The following is a 26,414-nucleotide window of genomic DNA, read 5'->3' on the forward strand; positions in this document are numbered from 1 at the left end:
AAAAATTTCACTCAGGTTACTCACAAAACTTCAAAAACAACCCAAAATTATATTTATGTACAAACACAACACTAATTTTCAAATACCATTTTTACTTGAAAAAAAGAATTTGCTTTTTTTGAAAATTACAATTCTTATGTCCAAATACCCATTTAAATACTAGTCGGAGTCAAAAAGATTCACGAAAAATTCACAACTGACGCTACTTGTGTGAGTTTTTTTTTATCTCACAATTTTATAGTTCCATAATTTTGTTGACCACAACGTATGGATTGTGTGGAATAAAAATAGGCATCACACAACTAATGTCAATTCTGTGTGAGCCACCCACAATCACTGGGGATTCACCCCTATATATACCTTTGGCGCGAATTGAAAACCCAAATATTTTCTAATCACTGCTCACACTTCTCAGCTGAGAGCTTAGAGTTCAAATGGAAGACGACACCGGAGAACGATCAAGCTTCGTCATCGGCCTCATCGAGAATCGCGCCAAGGAGGTTCTCTCTCTCCATTCGTATTTTAAACAGAGTATATTTCTAGGTACATCGAATGTGCAAATTTGAACTTTCATTTGAATAAATAGATGCGACTTCGCCTTATAGATACAATTTCGATATGTATAACAAGCAAAATTTGAACTACATTTGAACAAATAGATACAATTACGGCGATGTATAACAAGCATATTTGAATTTTAAACTTCATTTTGGATAAATAGACACAAGTTCCGCGATGTATAACGAATGAATGTAAACATCTTCTTTTTCGAGCAAAGGGTGCATTTTCGCGACGTAACGAGCAAATTGAATTTTTTTTGGATAATAGGTGCAATTTCCCTGCGTAACGAGCGGAATTGATTTTTTTTGAATGAATAGGTGCGATTTTTGAACCTGACGAGCGAATTTGATTTTTTTGTTATGAATAATAGGTGTATTTTGAGCAAAAGTTTAAACTTCTACCGAATAAATTGATGATATTTTCTGATTTATGACGAGGAAATTCGAACTCTGTTTTTGAATTAATAGGTGCAATTTGACTTTATAAGTGCTTATGTCATGTTATAAATATGTGATAGCTTACTAGTTTGAGAAATTTGAGAAATGGATAAATATGATGCAGTTTGACGGTAGCTTCGAGTTTAGCTAAGTTAAATGAAGAGATTGTATTATGCTTAATTTTACACGTATTGTCAGAGAATATGTTGATGTTTTATATCTGAAATTTATTGATGTGTTGAGGTAATCCAGATTTATGACAAAGCTAAGCAGGTAATTAAAACTTACAAGTTTTAGGATAGCTTCGAGCTTGTCAAATTCATAGAAGATATTGTATTATGCTTAATTTCAAATGTATGTATGAGAATGTGGATATATAATTTGAATTCACCGTATATTTTCTAACTTTGGTTGTGTTGGGTTGTGTCTCACATTGGTGGATAATGGGTGACTTCTCGTTATATGATCTTGGACAATCCTCATCTCATAAGCTAACTTTTGGGTTGAGTTAGGCCCAAGGTCCATTTTATCGTGTTATCATAGCCAGACCCAAACCCATCCCAATTTATTGTTACCGATGTTGGGCCCCATTTATGTTGTTCACGCTCCAGTTTGCAGGCTTATGGGTGTCTAACGGGTGGGCCGGGCTGGGTAGGATAATTTAGGAACCGTATGGGTTGGAGTCCGGGCCAGTTATGGATTGGGGCTTACCGAGTTTAACGGGTTCGGATTCATCCGAGTAAAAAATGAACCGTAAAGGTTACGGGTACAAGGGGCCGGGCCGGACCGGGCTGGGTTGGGTTAGTGTAGTTTTTAATTTTTTTTTGTATTTTGTATAACTATTGTAAATTATATTTATATAAAGTAAAAATATAAAGAATACAATGAAGATGAGAAAAAATTGTACTTATAAATTGCAAGTACTATATTTATTTCAAAATTACAAAATTGAAGTTTGCATTTAACAAGTAAATTAACAAAAAAAAGAGTAAAACTAAATTTTCATGCATAATAATACTTCAAATTACTCTAACAAACTAAAACATTAAGCATAAATACGTCTAATAATTTTAAAATAACACAAATTGTCTCAAATCAACTTAAATACAAATTTCCGGAGGCCGCTCAAGACAACTCTTCATATGCCTCCTTAAACTGCCTGTGCCACACTTTGGACGAAGATTTAAGACTCAACCACAGTTCTTGCACTTTACTTTCTGAATTTCTTCATTTTCTTCTACCACCTCAAAGTGTTCCCAAACATATGAGCGCACTCTAGAAGTACGAGACATGATTTAACTTGAATTGAGAATTTGAGTTTGAGAAATGAGAGATGAGTGAAGAAATGAAGAAGAGGGGGGGGGTGTATTTATAGTTTTTCAAAAGGTTAAATTTGTAATTACACAAGTGTTAATTTTTTAAAAAAAAAGGTCCAAAAAGGGGTAATTGCGCAAATCAGCCGTTGGGCAACGGCTCCTTGGCAGGCGACCGTTGCCAACAGTTAACATGGGCTGCCCAATCAACAATTAAAAAAAAAAAAAAAGCTAGCCGTTAACCGGTCTGGGCCAGGCCGGTTTAACCGGTTCTACAGTATTTCTGTTGATCGGGTTTGACCAGTCTGGTTAATCGGTTGAAAATAGGTGAACGGACCAAACCCCCCTACCCCTTTAACCCAGCCCCACCCGGCCCCCTTGTACCGGTCCGGCCCGGTCCGGAAACGGGCTGACCCGGCCCGTTAGACACCCATATGCAAGCCTGGGCGTGAGGGGGTGTTGAGTTCTGTCTCACATCGGTGGGTAATGGGTGTCTTGGTCTCCTTATATGGTCTTGGACAATTCTCACCTCATAAGCTAGCTTTTGGGATTGAGTTAGTCCCACGGTCCATTTTATCAGGTTGAAAATATGGACCACTTAATGTAGTTCCTGAGAACTTTACGGCTTAAGTGATCTAGAAAGGAACCAGCTAAAGAAGCCTATGGTGCTTCTCCGACCGATGCTGCATTTTACTTTTCTTCTTGATGACTTAAATGGAGTTAGCATTTTCTTTTCTCTTTTTTAAAAAAGAATCCATTAATTACTCCGGTCGATTGCATTTAAAGAAAGAATCTGCGCCTACGGTTCCCTGGATGCAAGCATCTTTGAGATATCTTCAGTATTATGTAAAAGTGGATGAGTTAACAGTTGAATTTCCAAGTAACTCATAAATTCTGGTGAAGTTTGTTTCTTTAATATAACTTCTCAGGATTGAGTATTACGTGTACACGTGATAATGACTTTTTAAGTATTAAATCAGAAATAAAAAGGAAAAATCCGTGCTTTGCTGAAGCTTCACACCCTAACTGGCAATAGCAATTTTGTCGGCAGGTTGGAGTAGCTGCATTTGACTTGCGATCAGCTTCACTGCATCTTTCTCAGTATATAGAGACTAGCAGCTCCTATCAAAATACAAAGACTTTACTACAGTTCTATGAACCTATGGCGATCATTGTTCCTCCAAATAAACTGGCAGCAGATGGAATGGTCGGAGTCTCACAGCTAGCTGATGGATTTTGTTCCTCCACAAGAAAGGTGTTGCCTCTAAACATATTGGTGGCTCTATTTCGATAAAATGCGTAATTTCTAATTCTTAAAAGCTTAGGACTTATGCTTATGTTGATGTAAACAGGTTATAATGAATCGTGGTTGCTTTGATGATACCAGGGTAGTTCTGAAACTATGCATTTTCGACTCTGCTGCTTCTCCATTAAATAGCACTGACACTACTTCATACTTTAATATGTTATGAAGGGAGCTGTACTGGTTAAAGGATTAGCTGCTAAGGAACCGTCTGCTCTTGGTTTGGACTCATACTACAAGCAATATTATTTGTGTCTGGCTGCAGCAGCGGCAACTATCAAGTGGTATGATGCTATGGTGACTTTCAATTTAATGGACATGGTATTGAAATATTTCATCTGCACTTCTTGCATAGAATGAAAACTTCGAGTTCTTTGGTAAATTCTTGAGAGTCGTGATGCACTCCGTAGAACAGTTAGCAACAGCATTAATATCCATATCTGCTAGGCAACACTCAAATAGGCTTATTTGCTCTAAGAGTGTCATCAATGCTCTTTTCTGACACACAGTTTGCAATTTGATCTAGTGAGCTCATGAATGTCACAGTTAGTATAGGTCTAAGTTATGTGTTACTTTTCTAGAGTGTAAAAGAGCTAGCCCAAGTCAACAGATATGCCCTCAAATCACTCTAGAGAGAGCTAAAAATACTCTCCGCCGATGAGTAACATTGTGGTGTTGCACCATCGACATGAGACTTTGAGATCTCATCCTTAGCCCAATGGAAATACTTGTTCCTGCATTTCATTAAACTGTGGTCCTCAAATGATAAGCCACCTTTAAACATCCGAATTTCGTCAAATTAATATGTTACTTTGTTGATACTGACAACCTTGAGTATGTGAAGTCTGTCATTCATTAGCTTTTATGAAAAACTAAAACACTTTTGATGCTTGGCAGGATTATAACCAAGAATTCATTCACATATTACCAATATGTGAATCCAAAAAGGATTTGTTTTAAGCATATTAAAGATGCTAGTAATTTAGAGGAAAACTGCCTCTTGTTTCACTTGATTATTTTCAGATATGATATGCAAGTACATCATGTGCAGGATTGAAGCAGAGAAAGGTGTTATTGTGGTAAATCACTCTTTGCTGGTATGTGCGACTTCTCATGCATAAAAGAGCCAAATAGGAGTGAAAAACACTTCACCTTATTGAACCTATCTACTGCAAGCATGATTTTGCCATGCAAAGTGGTTTCACATAGTGCAACTATTATTTTATTAAATAGGAGTGAAAAACACTTCAACTTATTTAACCTATCTACTGCAAGCATGATTTTGCCATGCAAAATGGTTTCACATAGTGCAACTATTATTTTTATTATTATGTCCATCACATTGCGCCACATTAAAGTGTAATTTAAAGTGAAAGAAGTATGAACTAGTCCCTGTTCACCAATATTCAGTGATTTGTTTGTGATTATTGTAGTTGCAGCAACGCCAATAAATTTTACCAAGAAAGAAGAATGTCTCAGATCATGTTTTTGCATACTATTGGCAAGAACAATCTGTCCTAGTAGGTCTTAAAGTAACATATTTTGTGTTAATTGATACTTACTATGTCCAGCTTTGGTATATAGAACTAGAACATTGCAATGATGAAAACTTTCTTTCTTTATTCATTTGAATTTTTGGCGGGTGAGGGGTTAGTGAGTTAGCTAAGCTTTTCCTATTTCTTAGCGAAAATTGAAGTGGCATGATTTTCAACTTTTTGAAGGTTAGGATATTGAGTATTTTGTCCACTGGTGTCCTTTAAAGGGCCATATGCGCTATTTCTTTGAAGCTCCTTTGGAAGAGAGATTTCTCATTTTGTGATCAAGAAACAGAAATGTTAATATATAGATATAAATGTGCCATTATGGTGGATGTAGCATATCTAAGAATTTCATGGAACTTTGAGTAGTCAAAAGGAGTATTCGAGATTCAAAGTTGTCTTCTCTTTCCACAGGTTACCTTCAATGGATCTTTTGACCACATGAACATTGATGCCACCAGGTAACTTCCTCATACCAAATTAGTGGCTGTTGCATATCAGCTTGGATCTATCACTTACTAGTCATACTGGCTACTGAGTTCCATTTCAGCTGATAACATCAGCATTACGCTTTCAATTATCCTAAAGGATTGTGTTTAGAAAAGTTAGAATTTATTGTAAGACTTTGTAGATGATCTAAATTTTATACTTTGTCGTTGATGGCAGTGTTCAGAACTTGGAGATAATTGAGCCTATGCACTCTTCTCTTTTGGGCACAAACAGCAAAAAGAGAAGTTTATTCCACATGCTTAAAACAACTCGAACTATTGGCGGGTATGGAAATAATTGCATTGATAAGCTGGTAATAATCTGTCAGTTCATGGTTATAAATGTCTTTGTGCAATTCTATTCAGTGTGCCTCTTGTTTCACATGATAAGGTTGTGTGATAGACATTACTTTTCAATTTCTACACCTAGATTGTGTTATACCTAATATACAGAACTGTGAATGGTGTAGGATTTAGCTTGGTTTCTGTAATACAAAAACCCTAAATTACTGGGAATCATATACCAATTTATAAATATTATTCAGATGACTGTCAACAATGTTAACCTGCTATATGGAGCACATCATTGTATATGAAAAGACAGTCAGTTTTGTGCTTAATGCCTTTTGCCACTTTGTGAATACAAGAATGATAAACGTAAATACTAAGCCCACACTTGAGGCAACTTCATAGTTCTTATGTTAAAGTTCTGCACAGGATGGAAAATTCTGTAATCTGTCTATTTCAGTATGCTGTGCACCTACAACATAAATCTGTGTTTGCTTGATCATACTCCACCGCAGGACTAGACTTCTGAGGGCAAATCTTTTGCAGCCTCTGAAAGACATAGAGACCATTAACACTCGACTCAATTGCCTGGTAGGTTTTCAATGTATTGCATGAGACAGAAGAATATATGACATGCTCTGCTACTATAGAATCAGATTTTGCTGCCATCCCTCCAGTAAATTTTCATGTTATTTTTTTACATTCGTTTAGCAATCTTCTGCGTTAAGAATTTCTCTATTGCGGTTGTATCTCCTCTAGAAGATCTATTTTATTGAGAGTAAGCCTTCTCAGGAAAAGGCTTTATTTTTTAAATGTTAGTGTTGCTTTGGGTGATCGAAACAGGAAGGAGGAGATTGAGGGTTCTCTGAACTACTAGCTGAACTGAGGTGTTCCACAGGAAAATTAAAGTTTTTAAGACTGAGGGGAATATGCTGTTTGACTACAGCTACCAGATTATGCAATCACACTGGTCATTACTTGATGGAGTTTTGGTGCCAATAAAATTTAACCAGCCTGCAGCTGCTTTCTGAGTGTTATTATCCTGTAGTTTATGCCGTGCCTTTCAGGATGTAATGTGATCCAGTCAAAACCTGTGACACTTTTATCATTTTATATCCAGGATGAGTTGATGAGCAATGAGCAGCTATTCTTTGGCTTGTCTCAGGCCCTTCGTAAGTTTCCGAAAGAAACAGGTAACGTCATAGAAAGGAGGTTGATTCTCTCTTGTATTCTATATGGCTTGTCCCATTTCAGAAAGTTGACCTATGTTTCTCCATCCAGATAGGGTCCTTTGTCACTTCTGCTTCAAGCCAAAGAGAGTTACTAATGAAGTCTTGGCTTCAGATAATGGAAGGAGGAACCAAATTATGATATCCAGCATTATTCTTCTCAAAACCGCTCTTGATGCTTTACCGTTACTCTCCCAGGTGCAGCATCATTGTTGGGGTCAGGCATTCACTTTTCTGTATCTTGTATGGTACAATGATTAGCTTGTGATTCAGGTGCTTAAAGAAGCCAAGAGTTGTCTGCTGGGAAATGTTTACAAGTCCATATGTGAGAATGAAAAATATACTTCAATCAGGAACAGGTAACGTTCATATTTGCTTAGATACCTGACTCTTCCCTCCAATCCCTCTCCATGTTGGTGAGCCCCTCTTCAGAATTCAGACAGTTCCATTTTTTCATTGTTAATGTATCTTCAATATTCTCCACCTCAATCCCTTCTAGGACTTTCTTCTTTTTCCGTTCTTGTTTTTCTGAAAGAGAGGATTCCTGTTCCTCCTTAATTTTGTTTACGTCCATGAGCTAATTATTCCTCTGCATCTATCAATCCTTGTAACTGATTTGCAGTTCTAATATGATTTAGGATATTCGATGAATACTGCAATTCATATGTTTATTTTATCCATGTGATATTTGTTCTCTCAGAATTGGAGAAGTGATTGATGAAGATGTCCTTCATACACGAGTTCCTTTTGTTGCACGGACACAGCAGTGTTTTGCTCTTAAGGCTGGAGTTGATGGGCTTCTTGATATGGCCCGTAGATCATTTTGTGACACCAGCGAAGGTTTTTCTGCCATATTACATGTTCTTTTCCCTTCTAAGTTCATTGTCTTAGTTTCTAACAAACACTGAATTTGTAGCTATATACGACCTAGCAAATAAGTATCGTGAAGATTTCAGACTGCCAAACTTGAAGATCCCATTCAATAACAGGAAAGGGTTTTACTTTAGCATTCCGCAAAAGGACATACAGGGAAAACTACCCAGCAAGTTCATCCAGGTTGTCATGCTATATTAAAAATTAAACTTTTATTAAGCATTTATGCTTCTTTTCCTCTAACAACTTTCACGCTAATCAGGTCATGAAACATGGAAACAATGTCCATTGCTCCAGTCTTGAACTTGCTTCAGTGAGTATTACCTGGCATCCATTGCTACATTCCTCTGTAGGCTCCATTTGGTTTGGTGCAAAACATATTCCAGAAGATATTGCTCTTGCAAATTTTCATGAGGAAAACCCGGCAAATCAACTTGAAGCAATAACTCTTAAGGGCGGGAGTAACAACATTCTTGTTGTCACTGATCGGTCTTGGTATAGCCCTTCTAGCTTTTCCCACAACTGTTTGGCCGTCTCTTCGGTACCCGTACTCACTTCACAAAGCACGTTAGGTGCAAGGGATAGTTGGATTGCACTCAATGCATCCCCTTCAATCTTCTCCTTGTCGGGAGCTGATATATCCGTAGGATACTTTCCGTCAATAGCATGGATTGAACCTTCCCTCCGCAGTAACGCCATCATCTGGATCTTCCAGATATTGAAGTTGTTGCGTCCATTGAATCTATCAATTTCAAACTTCATGGAACTCATATTTGCTTGTTCTTTCTCCTTGGATCGTTAAAGAATCCTGTCGCTCTGATACCAATTGTTAGCGGAAACGTAAAAGAAAGAACACAAGATTTAACGTGGTTCGGATCAAAATAATCCTACGTCCACCAGAGAACAATTGCCCTTTTAATATTAACAAAGGAAGGGGAGATTTCCCAATTACACTTAAGAGAATTTCTCTCTTAACTCTCTACTCACTACAATGTATTGTATTATTTTGGGATGATTTCTACAAGTGAAGGAGTGCATCTATTTATAGAGGTAAAGACCTCCTCTTGATGTCATTGGTGACATCAAACTACCTCCTCTTGATGTCATGGGTGACATCAAAGGAGGAAGCTTCCTCCTAGCATCCACACCAACTCTTTCCACCAACTCTTCCAATTGGCATGCCATTGTTGACTAAACATAAACCAACATTTTCAGCATGCCATTGTTAACTAAACATAAACCAACATTTTCAATCTCCACCTTGGTTTGCGTTTCGAGCGTGTGAACAACTCTGGCCAAAACTTCTAAGCTTACTGGGCAACCCCGTTGTAAGAAACAAGAAGAATCAAACCATTGTTGAACATACCACCTCCACCTAGCAACTGTTCTCTTCGGAGTTGCATCAGTTGATGCACACCCCCGCCAAGTCCTTGCAGTGTGCAAACTTAGCGAGCGGGACTATCTTGGTCAACATGTCTGCAGCATTATCGTCTGTGATAACCTTCACGACCTTGATAGTTCCCTCATCAATAACATCTCGAATAAAATGAAATCTGACATCAATGTGTTTAGTGCGCTCATGAAATCTCTGATTTTTCATTAGATGAATAGCACTCTGACTATCACATCTAAGAGTTGATTCCAGCTGAACCAAACTCAATTCCGCTACTAAACTTTTCAACCAGATAGCTTCCTTTACCGCCTCCGCTGCTGCCATGTATTCTGCTTCTGTCGTAGACAAAGCGACAATCGACTGCAAAGTCGACTTCCAACTGACGGCACTGCCAACGAGGGTAAAGATGTATCCAGTTGTGGACCTTCTTCTGTCAAGATCTCCTGCATAGTCAGAATCCACATAACCGAGAATTGAAATACCTGTACCACTTTTTCGAAAGGTAAGACCAACACCAGAAGCTCCTTTGAGATATCTCAATATCCACTTGACAGCTTCCCAATGCCTCTTTCCTGGGTTGGACATGTATCTACTTACCACACTTACAGATTGAGCAATATCTGGACGTGTGCATACCATAGCATACATAATACTACCAACTGCAAGGCTTGCACGTTTGCATATTGAATCTCTCGAGAACCCTTTCAATATACCTCTTCTGAGAAAGATGTACAACATCGTCTTCTCTTGAAATCTCCATACCAAGGATTTTCTTTGCAGCTCCTAAATCCTTCATGTCAAATTCCTTACTCAATAGTTTCTTCAAAGCATTTATCTCTGTAATGTTGTTAGCAGCAATAAGCATATCATCAACATACAACAGTAAATAAATCATTGAGTTACCAGACATCTTCTTGTGATACACACAACTATCAAATGCACTCCTTGAGAATTCATGTGTAGTCATGAATGCATCAAACCTCTTGTACCACTGTCTAGGGGATTGCTTCAAACCATACAAAGACTTCTTTAGTTGGCATACGTGATCTTCTTTTCCCTCAGCTAGGAAACCTTCAGGTTGATCCATATAGATTGTCTCTTCTAGATCACCGTGTAAGAAAGCAGTTTTGACATCAAGCTGTTGAAGCTCCAAGTCAAATTGTGCAACCAATGCTAGTAGCACGCGAATTGAGCTATGCTTCACGACCGGAGAGAAAATCTCATTGTAGTCAATTCCCTCCTTTTGGCTGAAACCTTTTGCAACCAATCTCGCCTTGAACCTAGCATCTTCCACTTCAGGAATTCCCTCTTTCTTTCGGTAGACCCACTTGCATCCAACTGTCCTCTTCCCCTTTTGTCTTTTCACTAAGACCCATGTCTGATTCTTGTGAAGAGACTCCATCTCTTCAGTCATGGCTAACCGCCATTGTGCGGCATCCTTGCAAGAAGTTGCTTCAATATACGAGGAGGGCTCCAGATCTTTAATCTCTTCTTGTGCAGCTACGAACGCATATGCAATCAAGTTTGCTTGATTTATAAGGCGTTCCGGTTCTCGTGTCTGCCTCTTCTCCCTCCCCTTCGCAATTGTGTATGGTTCATTGACAGCAAGTTCTTCAACGCCTACATCTTCTGACTCATCTTTAACCTGAGTCTCTTGATCCTTTTCCTTGGCAAGCTCCACCGGAAGCTCCACCTGCTCGTTGTTCTTGTTTCCTGAAAACTCCACGGAAACTTTACGGGGATCAAGTATAGAGGATTCATCGAAGGTGACATCTCTACTAACTATAAATTTGAGTAAAGACAAACACCAAAGTTTGTACCCTTTTACTCCATCCACATACCCTACGAATATGGCCTTCTTAGCCCTTGGTTCAAGCTTTCCTTCATTAACGTGATAATAAGCTGGACACCCAAATACTCGTAAGTATGAATAGTTAGAGGGTTCACCTGACCATACCTCATTCGGAGTCTTAAAGTCAATTGCCGATGCTGGAGATCGATTGACAATATGAGCAGCAGTGTGAACTGCTTCAGCCCAAAATACTTTGGACATTTTGGCTTGTAGGAGCATACAACGAGCCTTTTCAAGAAGAGTTCTGTTCATTCTCTCGGCAACTCCATTCTGCTGTGGGGTATGCCTGACAGTCCTATGTCTTGAGATCCCATGAACCTTGCAGAATTCATTAAACTCTTCATTGCAAAACTCCAAGCCATTGTCTGTGCGAAGATACTTGATTTTCCGCTCCATTTGATTTTCAACCAAAATCTTCCACTCTTTAAATGCTTCAAAAACATCACTTTTTGCCTTCAAAAAATACACCCAAACCTTTCGTGAGAAATCATCAATAAAAATGAGAAGATACCTCTTTCCTCCCTTCGATGGAAGTTTAGAAGGACCCCATAAATCTGAATGGATGTAGTCTAGCACTCCTCTTGTCTTGTGTTTGCCAGTGCTGAAGCTGACCTTCTTCTGCTTCCCTAGAACGCAGTGCTCACAGAAGTCAAGCGTGCTGATCTTCTCACCTTCCAAAAGTTTACGATTGCTCAACATCTCCAGTCCACGTGCGCTCATATGACCCAGTCTCATGTGCCATAGTCTTGCCTTGTCATCATTAGATAACTGCACTGTAGATGCATTTGCAGAGCCAACAATGGTGCTTCCGGCCAATGTGTAAAGGCCGTTCTCCAGCTTGCCTTTCAGCATGACTAAAGAACCTTTAGTCACCTTCATAGTTCCTGCTTCGCTCATGTACCTGTAGCCTTGTTCATCCAGAGTACCCAAGGAGATCAAATTCTTCTTCAGATCAGGAACATGACGGACTTGTGTAATAGTCCTCACGATTCCATCATGGCAGCGAACCCGAACTGAGCCAATGCCAACTATTGCACAAGTTGCATTATTGCCCATTACTACGGTTCCTCCACTTTTCTCGTAGCTGCTAAACCAGTCTTTTCGGAACGTCATATGCAGAGTACAAGCAGAGTCTAACACCCATTTGTTTTCATAACTACTATTATTATTACACGATGTTGTTAGTACATAATCATTATCAAAATTATGTACCTGTTCAACTGTAGATGCACTCGCCTTTTCCTTGGACTTTGACATTGGGCAATCTCGTTCAAAGTGCCCCTTCTTGCCACAACCCCAACACTCTGTATTCTTCTTGTTCACACGAGACTTTGATCTGTGCTTTGATTTGGTCTTTCCCTGTTGGCTAGTCCGGCCTCTTACAAAGAGGCCACTTGCCTGGTCATCTCTATCTCCTTCAATGTGCCTCCGCACATCACTAGAGTTAAGTGCCTGCCGCACTTGCTCAAGCTTGATAGGCTCCTTGCTATACATCATTGAATTCTCAATATCACGATATCCTGAAGTCAATGAAAATAGCAAAGCACATGCAAGCGTCTCCTCCTCCCTTTTAATTCCTGCAATCTGTAAGTCCATGACAAGTTTATTAAACGCATCTAAATGATCTTGTAACGAAGTACCTGACCCCATCTTAAATGTGTGAAGACGCCGTTGTAACAACATCCTTGTTGTCACTGATCGGTCTTGGTATAGCCCTTCTAGCTTTTCCCATAACTGTTTGGCCGTCTCTTCGGTACCCGTACTCACTTCACAAAGCACGTTAGGTGCAAGGGATAGTTGGATTGCACTCAATGCATCCCCTTCAATCTTCTCCTTGTCGGGAGCTGATATATCCGTAGGATACTTTCCGTCAATAGCATGGATTGAACCTTCCCTCCGCAGTAACGCCATCATCTGGATCTTCCAGATATTGAAGTTGTTGCGTCCATTGAATCTATCAATTTCAAACTTCATGGAACTCATATTTGCTTGTTCTTTCTCCTTGGATCGTTAAAGAATCCTGTCGCTCTGATACCAATTGTTAGCGGAAACGTAAAAGAAAGAACACAAGATTTAACGTGGTTCGGATCAAAATAATCCTACGTCCACCAGAGAACAATTGCCCTTTTAATATTAACAAAGGAAGGGGAGATTTCCCAATTACACTTAAGAGAATTTCTCTCTTAACTCTCTACTCACTACAATGTATTGTATTATTTTGGGATGATTTCTACAAGTGAAGGAGTGCATCTATTTATAGAGGTAAAGACCTCCTCTTGATGTCATTGGTGACATCAAACTACCTCCTCTTGATGTCATGGGTGACATCAAAGGAGGAAGCTTCCTCCTAGCATCCACACCAACTCTTTCCACCAACTCTTCCAATTGGCATGCCATTGTTGACTAAACATAAACCAACATTTTCAGCATGCCATTGTTAACTAAACATAAACCAACATTTTCAACACCAAACTATACAAAACAACAATGTGAACATAACATAGACTGCTAACAAACCTAAACAAAACTCTATCAGACTACCCGGTACAAAGAGGGAAGAACTCTCGACTCCCCCCTAGCCTACCACCCTAATGCTCGACCTCCACATGTTCCTATCAAGAGCCATGTCTTCGGAAATCTGAAGCCGCGCCATATCCTGCCTGATCACCTCGCCCCAATACTTCTTAGGCCGCCCTCTGCCTCTTCTCGTACCTGCCAAAGACAACCGCTCACACCTCCTAACCGGTGCATCTAGGCTTCTCCTCCGCACATGTCCGAACCATCTAAGTCGCGCTTTCCGCATCTTGTCCGAACCGGTGCCCCTAAGTTGTTTTCTTTCATGTGGTGTAAAATACTTTTTAAGAGTTTAACACAACCAAAGTAACTAGAAAGTAAGATCAAATATTCCAGGAGAAAGACAAATGTCTTAAACATAGCTATAGTGTTTAACTTTATAGAGGTCGCTATGCGGTCGTTCTTTCCTTTGGATGGTCTTCTGAATCTGTTGGACTTCTGAATCTGTTGTAACCTGAGTACTGCACGAGTAGTGACGCTTCCCAGAAAATAATAAACAAGTTAGTTGAGAATAGGGATGACAGTTTTGAGTTACACATTGATCTATGTAAACATGAAAGAGGTAGATTGTTCACGAATTAATTAACCTCAAAATATATGAAAGAGGTACATTCTATCTTAATCTATACAGAGCTTCGTGTCTGTATGTGCTGACTATGACTAAAACTTTTAAGATTCTGTGAATGATCCACATATTACTTGTTTCCTTCTGTTCACGTGTAACCATCAATTTTGATATTAGAATAGCCATCAATCATCTAGGACTATTTTATTTGCATACACTTGCAGTATCAACCAATTTAGTCCTTTTGTGAAAGAATGTATTCTTTCAATCCTTATTTTTACTCATAGATGAGGTGGTTATTCTTCATTCACTGCTTGTATTCACAGTTGAATGCGAGGAACAAGTCTGCAGCTAAAGAATGCTGGTTGAGGACTGCACTCTGCCTGGAAGGTAAGTTGGTTGAAATGCACAAACTTTTCTGCTATTGCCTTTGGATCTCCTGTCTACATAATCAAATGCTTGTCTTTTCAGCATGACAATATTAGCGGCGACTTCATAACTTAAGGCATTTGCTTCATAAAGTTTTGATTTTTTGGGTGCTTCCATGGGGCAAGAAGAAATGATTTGTACATATTATGGGTTTTTTCATCTTATGTCAGCAAACTGTTTTGGTGTTTGAACTTTGAACCAAGGCAACTATCGGGACTACTTTTGATCCTTAAGTTTTGTGGGTTTACTCGTCTGTTAGAGGACAAAGTTAATGTAGCACAATCTAGTGGATCAGGAACCTGAAATAAGAGTGGAAAATCTGGGCCTGTTCGTTAGTTGTTTAATTGCTGAAAAGATGCAGAGAATAATAGGTAATATTTCCTGTGAATTAAGTACAAAATTCTGTGTTACTATAATGCCCTTGACTCAAAAATATGATAATATAAACAAAGATTCGTCAGCAGATCAGCTTAACGTTAACACATAAATTTAGATAAAAAATCATTGTGACATCTTACATCTTATTTTTTTCCTCTTGCATTCTGCATCAAAACCCCATAAGAGATATGCAAAGCTTGGATGGTCTATCAGGCTTGATCACAGTGTACATGTAGCTTATGCGTGGGGGCAGGGGAGTGCTTTTGGATTCAACTCTGCAAGTCCACTTTCTTTTTTAAAGAGAGCTTTTATATATGTTAGCAGAGGTCAAAATCTTTGATAAAAGCTTTCCGATAATTTTTTTAATTCTCATTGCCTGCCCTGGGCTCTGGTAGAGATCTGAGTAGTAGTTTCCGGGCATCTTAATGATTCTCAGTGGCATAGCTCCAGACAAGGGCTTCTTCCCTTTATTATATGGGTAGCCGGATGCTTAGCAACAGAGTACCTGTACTTAAGTATGTCCGCGCTTGCACATAGTATACATTTGCCACTTAACCCACTATCAATTTTGGCACTCCTTGTGGCTAGAAAAATATGACTTGGATAGTCATACACTGGGTTTACCACTAAATCCACTAGTAATGACATGTTGATTAGAATCATATGGGATTTCTCTGAATGAGATTGGATGTAGCTCTTGTTAATGTTCTCTTCCTTTTTTTCTGTACTTGGAAGATTACTCCCCTTCTCATGCTTAGTGCTTCCATACTAATATGAGTTTTCTTACGTCTCTGACAATTCTGCTCAACACATAAAAATGCATCTTTAACTCGTATTGACATGTATTCAGCGAAGTGCCATACTCTTCTTTCTGTTTACCCTGTTGTTATTTGAGAACTCACCCTACTTAAAAGTCTTGCCATTTCATACTAATATGCAGCACTAATGGATGCAATACGAGAGGATGTCTCTGTGCTGACCATTCTTTCAGAAGTGCTGTGCCTTTTAGACATGATGGTGAATTCATTTGCTCACACGATATCAACGAAACCAGTTGGTAGATATACTAGACCTAATTTTACATGTGAGTGTTTTGTCACAACTCTCAGTACTTACTAGATGACAAGATTTGAATAAATTGATTGCTTAATTTTTTTCCCTCATAGGTGATGGCCCATTGGCAATTGATTCTGGACGGCACCCCATTCTGGAAAGCATAAACAATGATTTGATTGTACGTTAGTTTCTTCTAAAAATCTTAGTAAAAGTTCGAGATTTCTCTCCACATAGCAAGTTAATGACTTATCTACTTTGATACTGGAAATTTCTGAATATGGACGTGGTGTTGAATTCAATTTTTCAGCCAAATGGTATCTTTCTTTCTGAAGCATCAAATATGGCTATTGTAATGGGCCCAAACATGTAAGGAACCTTATTCCATAATAGCATCAAATTTCTTAATAAGTACTTTGAGACAGTTTTTACATTAACTTTTGGTTTTGCCATTTTTCTACCTGATAACTTCCATATATTGTTTTTTGTAGGAGTGGAAAAAGTACTTATCTTCAGCAAGTTTGTTTAACTGTCATCCTTGCTCAAATTGGTTGCTATATTCCTGCTCGGTTTGCCACTTTGAGAGTGGTCGATCGTATTTTTACAAGGATGGGAACAATGGACAGTCTCGAATCAAACTCTAGCACGGTATGATCCTCTACTTTTGAATGGTATATTGTTGTCTGGAAGTTCTATATTTTGGAAGACCAATTTTGTGCATATATTTATGCAATAGTTAGTTGAACTTCTGAAAAAGCTTAGCATTAGTTTTGATAAGTTTCTGGTGAAGTTTGACCTCTTCAAATTGCAAAGTTTGCTCTTTATATTTGAATCATCATCTCCTGGAGATAGCCGATATAGAAATCACCAGTATTTCGTGTAACTGTGGTTTGTGCAGTTCATGACAGAGATGAAGGAGACGGCTTTTATAATGCAAAATGTCTCTCCTAGGTAGATCGTTTCACAAACTGTTTCCACAAAATTGGCATGAAGGTTTGTCTGTGTGATTTGAACCTCCTTTGCTGGATACAGAAGTCTGATCGTAATGGATGAATTGGGGAGGGCGACTTCGTCCTCTGATGGATTTGCAGTCGCATGGAGCTGTTGTGAGCAGCTATTGGCACTTAAAGCGTAATCTCAAAGCTCTCTTTGTATTTCAATGTTAAAAGGCAATATGGTTAAGTAGCCCAAGCATGTATTTCATAACAAAACCTATAACTAGAAGATTAGCTAGGTAGCTTAATCTTTCATTGTATGAACTGCAGCAAAGTTTGAAATTTAGGCTTCAATTTTGCACTTTATAAGTTGAAGGAATATGTTGGTACTTATAACTGCTAAAACTCCTGCTCTTACCTGGATACAATAAATGGTAGGAAGACTACCAATTCTGGAGCTCTTCTAAGAAGCAGGATTCAAATAAGGAACAAAAAATTTAGAAACCAATCAAGATTGTTGTAAACCTACAAAAGACTTCTGTAGTATACCAAGGGAACATCATACTTGAAATTTTTCTTCATTAGTTATTTGAGTGTGGGAGTTAAATAATAAATACTGCACTGGACCGTGAAACAGGAGTGGACGTCGTGTTGTCACTGCATTTTCTTGTAAGAAGTAAATGCCTTCAGCATTCATCTGAGGACACACATAAGATTGTTCACTGAGCCTCTTACGGAGTCACTAGTTTAAAGTTCCTTATAGAGAAGATATTATCCTAAACGATTTCTTCATTTGTTTTGTGGAGACTGTTAATAAAATTCTTCATCTTGTCACTTCCTAGATGTCATTATTTCTCAGAGTTAAATTTTAGACTTCATAGTTCTAGCAAATTGGCAGAGAACTGCTGGAGGTGTTTGAATGTATTTTATAGTTGCCATGTAATACATACAGCCAAGTTTCATATTCCAACCCATGTATATACCTCCATTTTCGTCTCTTTGGTCGTATAAGACCTTTTCATATAGTGAACCCAACTTGTTTGAGACTGCGGTGTAGTAGTGGTTGTAGCGCGCACTTAGATTTTTCTGTTTTTCCCTGGTAAGAGAAGTGAAGGGGTGGATTTCTTGTCCAGACTGTGATTCTTTTTAAGCTGTTTTCAGGTACTCAATATTTGCTACTCATATGGAAAATCTTTCAGAGCTAGCCACCATGTATCCGAATGTGAAAATTCTTCATTTTGATGTTGATGTGAGGAATAACCGCATGGACTTCAAGGTATATCTCTGAATCATTCAATGGTTTATAGCCAATTTATACCTGACTACTTATTTCTTCTTGTGTTCCCTTCTTAGTTTCTATTGAAGGATGGACTGCGTCATGTGCCACATTACGGCCTTATGTTAGCAGGGGTAGCTGGACTACCAAGTTCAGTAGTAGAAACTGCCAAAAGAATCACATCTAGGATTAAAGAGAAGGTAATTTGTTTTAACTTCAACAAGCAATGTCTTGTCTGAGAAATTGCCATTAGGTGTTCAAAATTTTTTATGGTTCTTCAAACAGGAAAGTAGAAAGCATAGTAACTATCTTGAAGCTTACAACAACAATATAATCCCACTAGTGGGGGGTCTGGGGAGAGTAGTGTGTACTCAAACCTTACCCCTTGCCTTGTGTACGCAGACTTTACCCCTACTTGTATCACAATCTTACTTTCTTTATCCAATTTTGGGACCGACTATGCTTTGTAAAACTCACATACAAAGTGACTGTGATCCACAATGCATTTACGCTTCTTTACTACAGTTTGTGCTTCCAATTGCTAAGCTTTGAGAAATGTAGAATTGCACATCCATTTTGAGTTGATCGGATTGCCTTTTTTCGCCTTCGTATAGGAAATGAAGAGAATGGAGGTGAATTACAGACAGTATCAGGACATACAATTGACTTACCAAGTGGCTCAACGGCTGATGTGCTTGAAATTTTCTGATCAGGATGAAGATTCTTTGAGGGATGCTCTGCAGGACCTCAAAGAAAGCTACTTAAGTGGTAGGCATAAAGATAACTAGAATTTACTCCTCATATCTTTCTTCTAACATCAAGACTCTGATCTGTATATGCATCCGGATATCCTGGACTAAGAAAATACGTTCATTGAGATAACTACTTAAGAGAAAGCGGAATTCTGATTTTTTGTTGATTTCTAGTGATGAATTTGAGTTAACACAGAGTTGGTCTAGATCGTCTTGCAAGTAGAGTTAATTCGACACATCAATTTGAGAATAAAGCTAATTGTTTTTTGGGTGAAGATGGGTTATAGTTCCGATGGACTTTTTACTAAGGGTACTGTTACAAGCAACTTAAGAATATGAAGTAAAGCCTGGTCAGTGGCGGATCTAGAATTTTCATCAAGGGGTGTCAAAATATAAATAATTAGATATATCGAAAAGTCAAGGGGAGTCAACCTATAGTAAATATACATAAAATTAAAAAATTTATCTAGAAAAATAGTGTAATTTTCCGACGAAGACGTGTCACTTGACACCCCTTGCTTCAATGTGGCTCCGCCACTGCGCCTGGTAATATTGATTGGTGAATGCTTTCTTTTTATAACGGCGGAGTTTGGACTATGTGTGCACCTTAATTATTCAACTAGACTAGATATATACTACCTTCTACCAGCACAAGTATTGATTAACTCTACTCACCTAAGTTTAGACAAATGGAAGAACATCACCTAGTATTTTTTTTAAATTCCTATTGGGATTTCAACATGGGATGTCATGGTTTACACCAACATCATTCACCACCATGCCGAATCCCTTGGGTGCTATCTGTTAACGTTAAATTCCCTCAAGGGAGCTTTGTCAATTGTTACCACAACTTGGGGGGAAAATACTTATCAGCCACACAAGTTAATATGGACTTCGACCTGAAATTATAAGCAATTTTGCATCTGCCCCCACCATAATAGGCACACAAATGGTTAACACATATTGCACTCTGTAAAGTATAAATAAGCTAGTTAAACTATATTATCCAATTCTAAATTCATACGATGAAAAAGAAAAAGGTGACTTTGTAAGTAATAAATCATTAGCAACAATCTATTCTCAGTTTTAACAAATATATATAAAAGTAATGAACCTTCTCCAGTAATCCATGGTATAATCAACAGACAGATTATCAGAAAAACCGTCCAGCTATGATTGGAAGTTTCAAATACATTATACAAGCGAGCACTTTCCATTGCTTTTACAGTTTTCTATACCAAACTATGCCACAATTGAGAGAAAGTCATAGCCCTGTTTACTGTTACTCTATATCTGTAATTAACATTCACATGCCTGTCAATCCCCCAAAAAAGACTAGAGTCGCAATGAACAATCTACAGAATTTTGTGAAAATGGAAAGTGAAAAGTTCAAATATCTGTCAAGATCAATGATGACACAACAACAACATAAGCTAGAAAGAAGAAAATTGCTATCTGAATGAAGAATTTGGGATTGTCCCTCATGTTTGGAGATGTTACCGCCCTGCAACAGTGAAACAGAAACATTGTCAATTTTCAACCAGAAGTGCAGCAATTTGGTTGATAGAAAGTAGCACAGTAATTTAACAAGTTCAAATGGTTTCATCGTCTAGGAGAAATACCTAGCAATGCGTTGTGAAAGCCGATGAAAAGGCATGCTTTGAATAAATACAATACCAGGCCCCGTTAGAACAGCTGTTACGATATTATCATTCTGCAATTGTACAAATATAGTTAGGAATATCTGCCTCAGGAACCAAATCATGAGATGACAACAGCAGACTCGAGTCAGATTAGTTCCGCAAAGCAGAAGGCTAAACATACATTTTCATAGAAAATCAAGAGTCACAAGTCAGATTACTTCAATCATTAGCGAGGAGCTCAGGTAATATTGAAGTAACCAGCTTAATTAAAGGTTGCAATATCAGACATGCTAATGGAAGGAAGTACCAGAAACTGGCTTAAGAAAAGCCCTGAAACCCTCAAGTTCGAACAGATTATGACCAGAATATCTTAATTTGGAAAAAAATCTACTCTATTTTTTCTTTGGTCTCACTTGGTCTTGTTGGTATAATCATTTCATTGTATCAATACATGTACTAGAAAGAGATAATATCAAATGGGAATCGATGAGTTTCATACTTTACATACTAACTGAAACACAAAAATAAACATTTTCAGAAGAAACTACACTTTTTTGTTTATTCTTTTCTTTCTTAGTTAACTTTTAAAGAAATGAAAGTAAAAGCCCCTCCTAGAAGAGAGCAACGAGGAGAGATCAGTCCTGCAGTAAAGAAAGCTCAGCTAAAATTAATACCAAGTAGAGTTTATGGGTTCAAATGTTGCTTTTGGTGGATGATAACTAGCCTTTTCAAATTCCTTTTAAGGGTGATAACAGTGATGTCTGGGACAGGTTGCACGCATCTTAACTAGTCTACGAGATACTTGCTACCTCTCACCAGCATAGGTGCCAAGTAGCTACGTCCACCAACTCCTAGACATATAGGAAGAGATCACCTAATTATTTTTTTTTACCTTTGCAGGGACTTAACCCTGATTTTCGACACTACTCTTATTAACAACAAATACGTTTTTTTTAATCATTGAACAACAAGATGTTACGAGGAGGACAAAGAATGAAACAAGAAAACCCAAATGATTCCTGCCAGCAGAGGTATTTCTTAAATACATTAATTGATGAATATTATTCAGCAATAAACAGTTAGGATGAATGAAAGGAGAAATCAAACGAAGCAGACATGTGAAAACATACCCCAAATACCACCCTTCTCATGGCTCCATTGTATTTTATTTGAACATTGACAGTTGATGATACTGCAACAATGCTTGGCACATCAACAGCAAGTACTTCACCCACCTCGAGATTTTTCTGTACAACTGAGGAAGAAAAGCAAATATTGCCCGAAGAAATGAATCAGAAAATAGAACTTGTGATGTGAAAATTAAGACCTCTTAATCTTACAACTCAAATTAAAATGGTCCAGCAATTTTGTTTGGGTTTAAATGATAGGGTGCTGGTTCAGAGTTCAGACAAACGCATGTAAGACGGAAAAAAACTTAAATGAATAGCCACCATCTGTTCTAGGCATGTCATCTTTAATATTCTCCACAGAAGTCTAAGTTTATTAGTTAACTGAGATTCAAAATCATACCAGAACCACCTCCGACTACAAATGCAAGCCCTTGGCCTGATATCTTCTGCCTTAAGAATCCCTGGAAATGTTACAAGCATATTAGTCAAAGATTCAACCTGTTTGTAGCAATTACCGTCAGCAAGGCTGAAAATCATGCCCATATATAAAGTCAAGACAATTTTATCATCTCACCTCTGCATTAGCAACTAGGTTACGTGGCCTTTGGTCGATGGAATTACTGACTTTGACATCATTAATGGAGCAGAGAAATGCATCTGGCTACAAAATAATATTCTTGAAGTCATATGTCAAGGTAGAAGCATACTTAACTGGTAAACACTTAAAGCAAACAAGAGGGGGCTTACAAGGACGAGACCTATTTGCAAGAACTAAAAAGGATATCAAGATAAAGAATTATCTTTACCTGGCATAAGATTTCACCTCCAAACTTCGCTAAATCAATCTGTGTGGGAACAATAACAGAAGCAACAAACACCAATTTATTTAGTAAAAGTATATGTAAACAGAATCATCCGTACTAACAATGTGTAACTAAACTGTGGAGTCTCTCACAATTTTCTCCACCTAATACCTTACTAGATACCCCGGTGCAAGAAGAAATAAGACATCATACTTATTGGTGGTTAATTATCCTGCACTTGTATCCCCAATTTCCAGATTGTGCACATGCACAAGGGTCTACTCACTAAAGAAGATTGTATAACCAAACAAGATGAAAATATAGTTCGAACGTGAACGAACCGGAAGGATTCTTGCCAGAGAAGGAGCAGCTATTCCGACAAATCCATCAGTTGTACCTGTATTGTAAAGAACTATGCTTGTAATAGTCTTTCCAAAAAGCCATTGCCAAACGCCTGCTTCATTTTCAGTGGCATAAATATTTTCCATCTGGATGGAACCAGACATATAGCACATGGACCCTGCAAAGCATTCCAAAGTCCCCGTAAGTCAGTTAAGAGTGAGTAGTAAATAGCAAATGTCAAAATATAATTTGGCATTCTTGAATATTTGATTAAAGCATACAAAATATCCTTTGAGCGTGAATCTATGACCTGATAAGATACAATGCTATCCGTATACACAGGGCACTTAACATACAGCTGACAAAATAAGAATCCCTTGTTCATCAGGACCCTCCCTTCCCCCCCAACCCCCTCCAATCCAAGGCAGAGGAAAGAAAATGAAAAGCCAAAAAGAACAAAATAAAGGAAGAAAAAGGACCATTTATCTGTTTACTTTTATATATGCCCGATACACCTGGCGTATCGTTAAGCATTGAAGAGGAAACAGTAAATACAACAAGCATTAGTGGGGATGCCCTGATTACTATCATGAGTCGATGCAATCAAGATTATTGACTCAAATATACAGACAGTTTATCATTCTTCTAGGGTGGGTGATTCAAAACGACAATCTTCTAGAAGGCAAGCCTATTTCTAATGTCACACAGACTTGACCAAATATTTTTGTGTTAGGCTTCCGGGGCTCGTCTTACTTGCATAAGGTGTGGAAACATGCAAGGGAACGTTTTAAGTACTCCACGCATACTTATTCACCCTCGAGGAAATATCCACTCAACTAGTTGGTCAAGTTGTAGATTTTACAAATAGCTAACCGAACTGATTCCATTCTTTAATGTCTATCAAATGAAGAGATTTTACATTGTGTTTGGCATACAGCTAACTCAAACAAATAAGTGAGACTTCTTATGAGCAAATCATATACATAAACAAATAGATAAGCAAGAGGCTTCCTTTATAAAGAATATGATTAGTGACATACCAGGTTTTGCAATAATCCTTTCTTGTGGCTTCAACATAATCTGAAATGTAAATAGAGAAAGGGAAACAAATATAATTAGATCAACCATATGATTTTCCTCTTATAGAGAAGACAAACTACATGCTGACATTACCTGAACAATCTGAGCTTCACCGCCCAGAATTTGAAAAGGTGTTACTGCATCTTGCGGACTCTATACAGCAAAATATAATACAATGGTCAGGATAATAGATTTGCCAACACAGTGGAATGGCGAGATGCTACATTGTTTTATTTAATTCGAACGAAGTTACTACATTGTCGTCCAAGCTGAAGAGTTAATAACTTCACTCCCTAAAGATGATCAGAACCCAATTATGAATGTAACGATTGTCAAAAGGATCTCACAACATTAACTAAGGACAGTTGGTAAAGTCCAGAACACAACTACCGTTGCAAATAAAAGACACCCTTGATAATATCAACGAATCAATCATTAAGCGACAATAGCAAATCCTCTATATCTGTTCTATTCGGACTTATTTCACTCTAACTCTATACCTTTAAACATACCGTGAAAAAGAACAGTTGTGCCACAAACTCCCAAACACTCATCAAACTAAATTACTATAGATGCAAAATTAATTGCACCATATAAAGAAAAAAGCACTTCAACAAATAATTATACTCCCCTAAAAATCATCAAATTCATAACTTCTCCTCGTAATGTGATTCGCGAAGCAGTAAAGTTTCCTTCTTTTTACACTTTTCCGAACTAAATTACTATATATACAAAATTAATTGCATCAAATAAAGAAAAGAGCACTTCAATAAATAATAGTATTCCCTTTAAAAATCCTCAGAACACCAAATTCATAACTTCTTCCATAATGTGATTTACCAAACTGTAAAATTCAGTTCTTTTAACCCTTTTCCCAACTAAAAAGCAAATATTGTTATTGTCAATTATTGATTCTTTCACCAGCACCAGCACCCCCCCCCCCCACCACCCCAAAAAAAAAAAATTTGATCTGTAAAAACAAAACTCAATACCTGCAACCACTATGTCTTTAACTTTCAAAATAAAGCTGTATCAATTCATACTACTATCACATATACTCCGTTGCAGCTAAACCAGCACCCGTTAATGAAATTCTGGATCCGACTCCGAGCAATATCTAATTTAAGGAGAAATTCGAATAATAAAAACGTAAAATTACCTGATAAACAAATGGTTGAAACGGCGTCGAGAAGAACGGGGCAGCCATTGATATATAGAATAATACAGATTTCGAAAAGCACGAATTACTTAGAAAAATTCAAGCTTGGGGGTTTTCAGATCGCCGGAAGATCAATTTTCCAATTCTTTTTTTCTTTTTTGGTATTATTTACCAGGGTTTTTTTTGGTTTTGATCAAACTAGGATATGTATATTAATGAGGTTACATATTAAAACATTTAATTCCATAATTACTCTTGATTTTCATTTGATTTAGTATACATCTTACTGGCTCGCTGCATAAACAGTAGTGGTAGTTTAGTCAATTTAGGACTATAAAGTTTGATATATGAATTATTTTTGTAGTTGTATTAATTATGTTATGTTTGCTGTTCGGTTAGTTGTAAGGATTGCACGTCATAGCCCGATGACATGGCAATGTTTTATTGGTTCACGTATCCACGTTGACTGGTCTCTCTTGTCCACCCTGTCAATAGTTGACTGCTGCTGACTGGCTAATCGAAACTAGAAAGCACTAGATGGAGTTTTACACCCAAAGTTTTGTGCTATACCCCCTCCTCATCGTATCAGTCTCGTGATTCTCTCGTGCACGTCTCTTAAAAATATTTAATTAGGATAAAATTTTAACTACTTTAACCTTGTAATAATAAATTTTCGCATCGAGAAAAATAAATAATCAAGATTGAAAATTACGTAACAAATGTAGTACTCTCTCTGTTTCAATTTCGATGAGGTAGTTTGACTCGGCATAGAGTTTAAGGAAAAAAAAAAGACTTTTAAAATTTGTAGTTTTAAAAGTTTAAGGGGTAAAAACTTTATGAGGTGACATTTGTGTGGTTATAAAAGTTTTTAATTAAGGGTAAAATGGATAAAATGAAGAGTTTAAAATTGAATTATTTCCAAATTTAGTAATGTGCCATTTATTTTGGAACAGACTAAAAAAGAAAGTACCTCATCTAATTTGAAACGTAGGGAGTATTTGATTTCAATAAATGAAAGTG

General features: G+C 37.7%; 2 protein-coding genes across 5 annotated transcripts; one reads left to right on the forward strand and one right to left on the reverse strand.

The window, feature by feature from the left end:
- Positions 1–380: 380 nt before the first annotated feature.
- LOC104238786 (DNA mismatch repair protein MSH4) lies at positions 381–19,443 on the forward strand. Of its 4 annotated transcripts, none has more exons than XM_070165551.1 (24): positions 381–500; positions 3,363–3,566; positions 3,664–3,699; positions 3,786–3,898; positions 4,666–4,711; positions 5,567–5,613; positions 5,819–5,926; positions 6,444–6,519; positions 7,049–7,121; positions 7,210–7,355; positions 7,431–7,516; positions 7,858–7,997; positions 8,074–8,213; positions 8,293–8,343; positions 14,741–14,804; positions 16,162–16,305; positions 16,388–16,455; positions 16,585–16,643; positions 16,766–16,922; positions 17,173–17,225; positions 17,307–17,405; positions 18,371–18,485; positions 18,563–18,685; positions 19,100–19,443. In XM_070165551.1, the coding sequence occupies exons 1-24, from the start codon at positions 435–437 to the stop codon at positions 19,271–19,273; spliced, it is 2,388 nt and encodes a 795-aa protein (XP_070021652.1). In that variant the 5' UTR covers positions 381–434; the 3' UTR covers positions 19,274–19,443. The 4 variants fall into 4 exon arrangements, with proteins under 4 accessions (XP_070021652.1, XP_070021653.1, XP_070021654.1 ...); XM_070165552.1 differs by having other exon boundaries at positions 4,666–4,693; XM_070165554.1 differs by having other exon boundaries at positions 469–543.
- Positions 19,444–20,387: 944 nt separating this feature from the next.
- On the reverse strand, positions 20,388–25,739 carry LOC104211185 (uncharacterized). The gene is made up of 10 exons (XM_009760193.2): positions 25,395–25,739; positions 24,329–24,388; positions 24,196–24,235; positions 23,155–23,333; positions 22,817–22,855; positions 22,585–22,671; positions 22,411–22,471; positions 22,011–22,135; positions 20,860–20,951; positions 20,388–20,741 (listed from the first exon to the last, which is right to left on the reverse strand). The coding sequence occupies exons 1-10, from the start codon at positions 25,440–25,442 to the stop codon at positions 20,627–20,629; spliced, it is 846 nt and encodes a 281-aa protein (XP_009758495.1). The 5' UTR covers positions 25,443–25,739; the 3' UTR covers positions 20,388–20,626.
- Between the last annotated feature and the right edge of the window lie 675 nt (positions 25,740–26,414).

The sequence above is a fragment of the Nicotiana sylvestris genome, chromosome 12 (genome assembly GCF_000393655.2).
Source record: "Nicotiana sylvestris chromosome 12, ASM39365v2, whole genome shotgun sequence".
Lineage (NCBI taxonomy): Eukaryota > Viridiplantae > Streptophyta > Magnoliopsida > Solanales > Solanaceae > Nicotiana > Nicotiana sylvestris.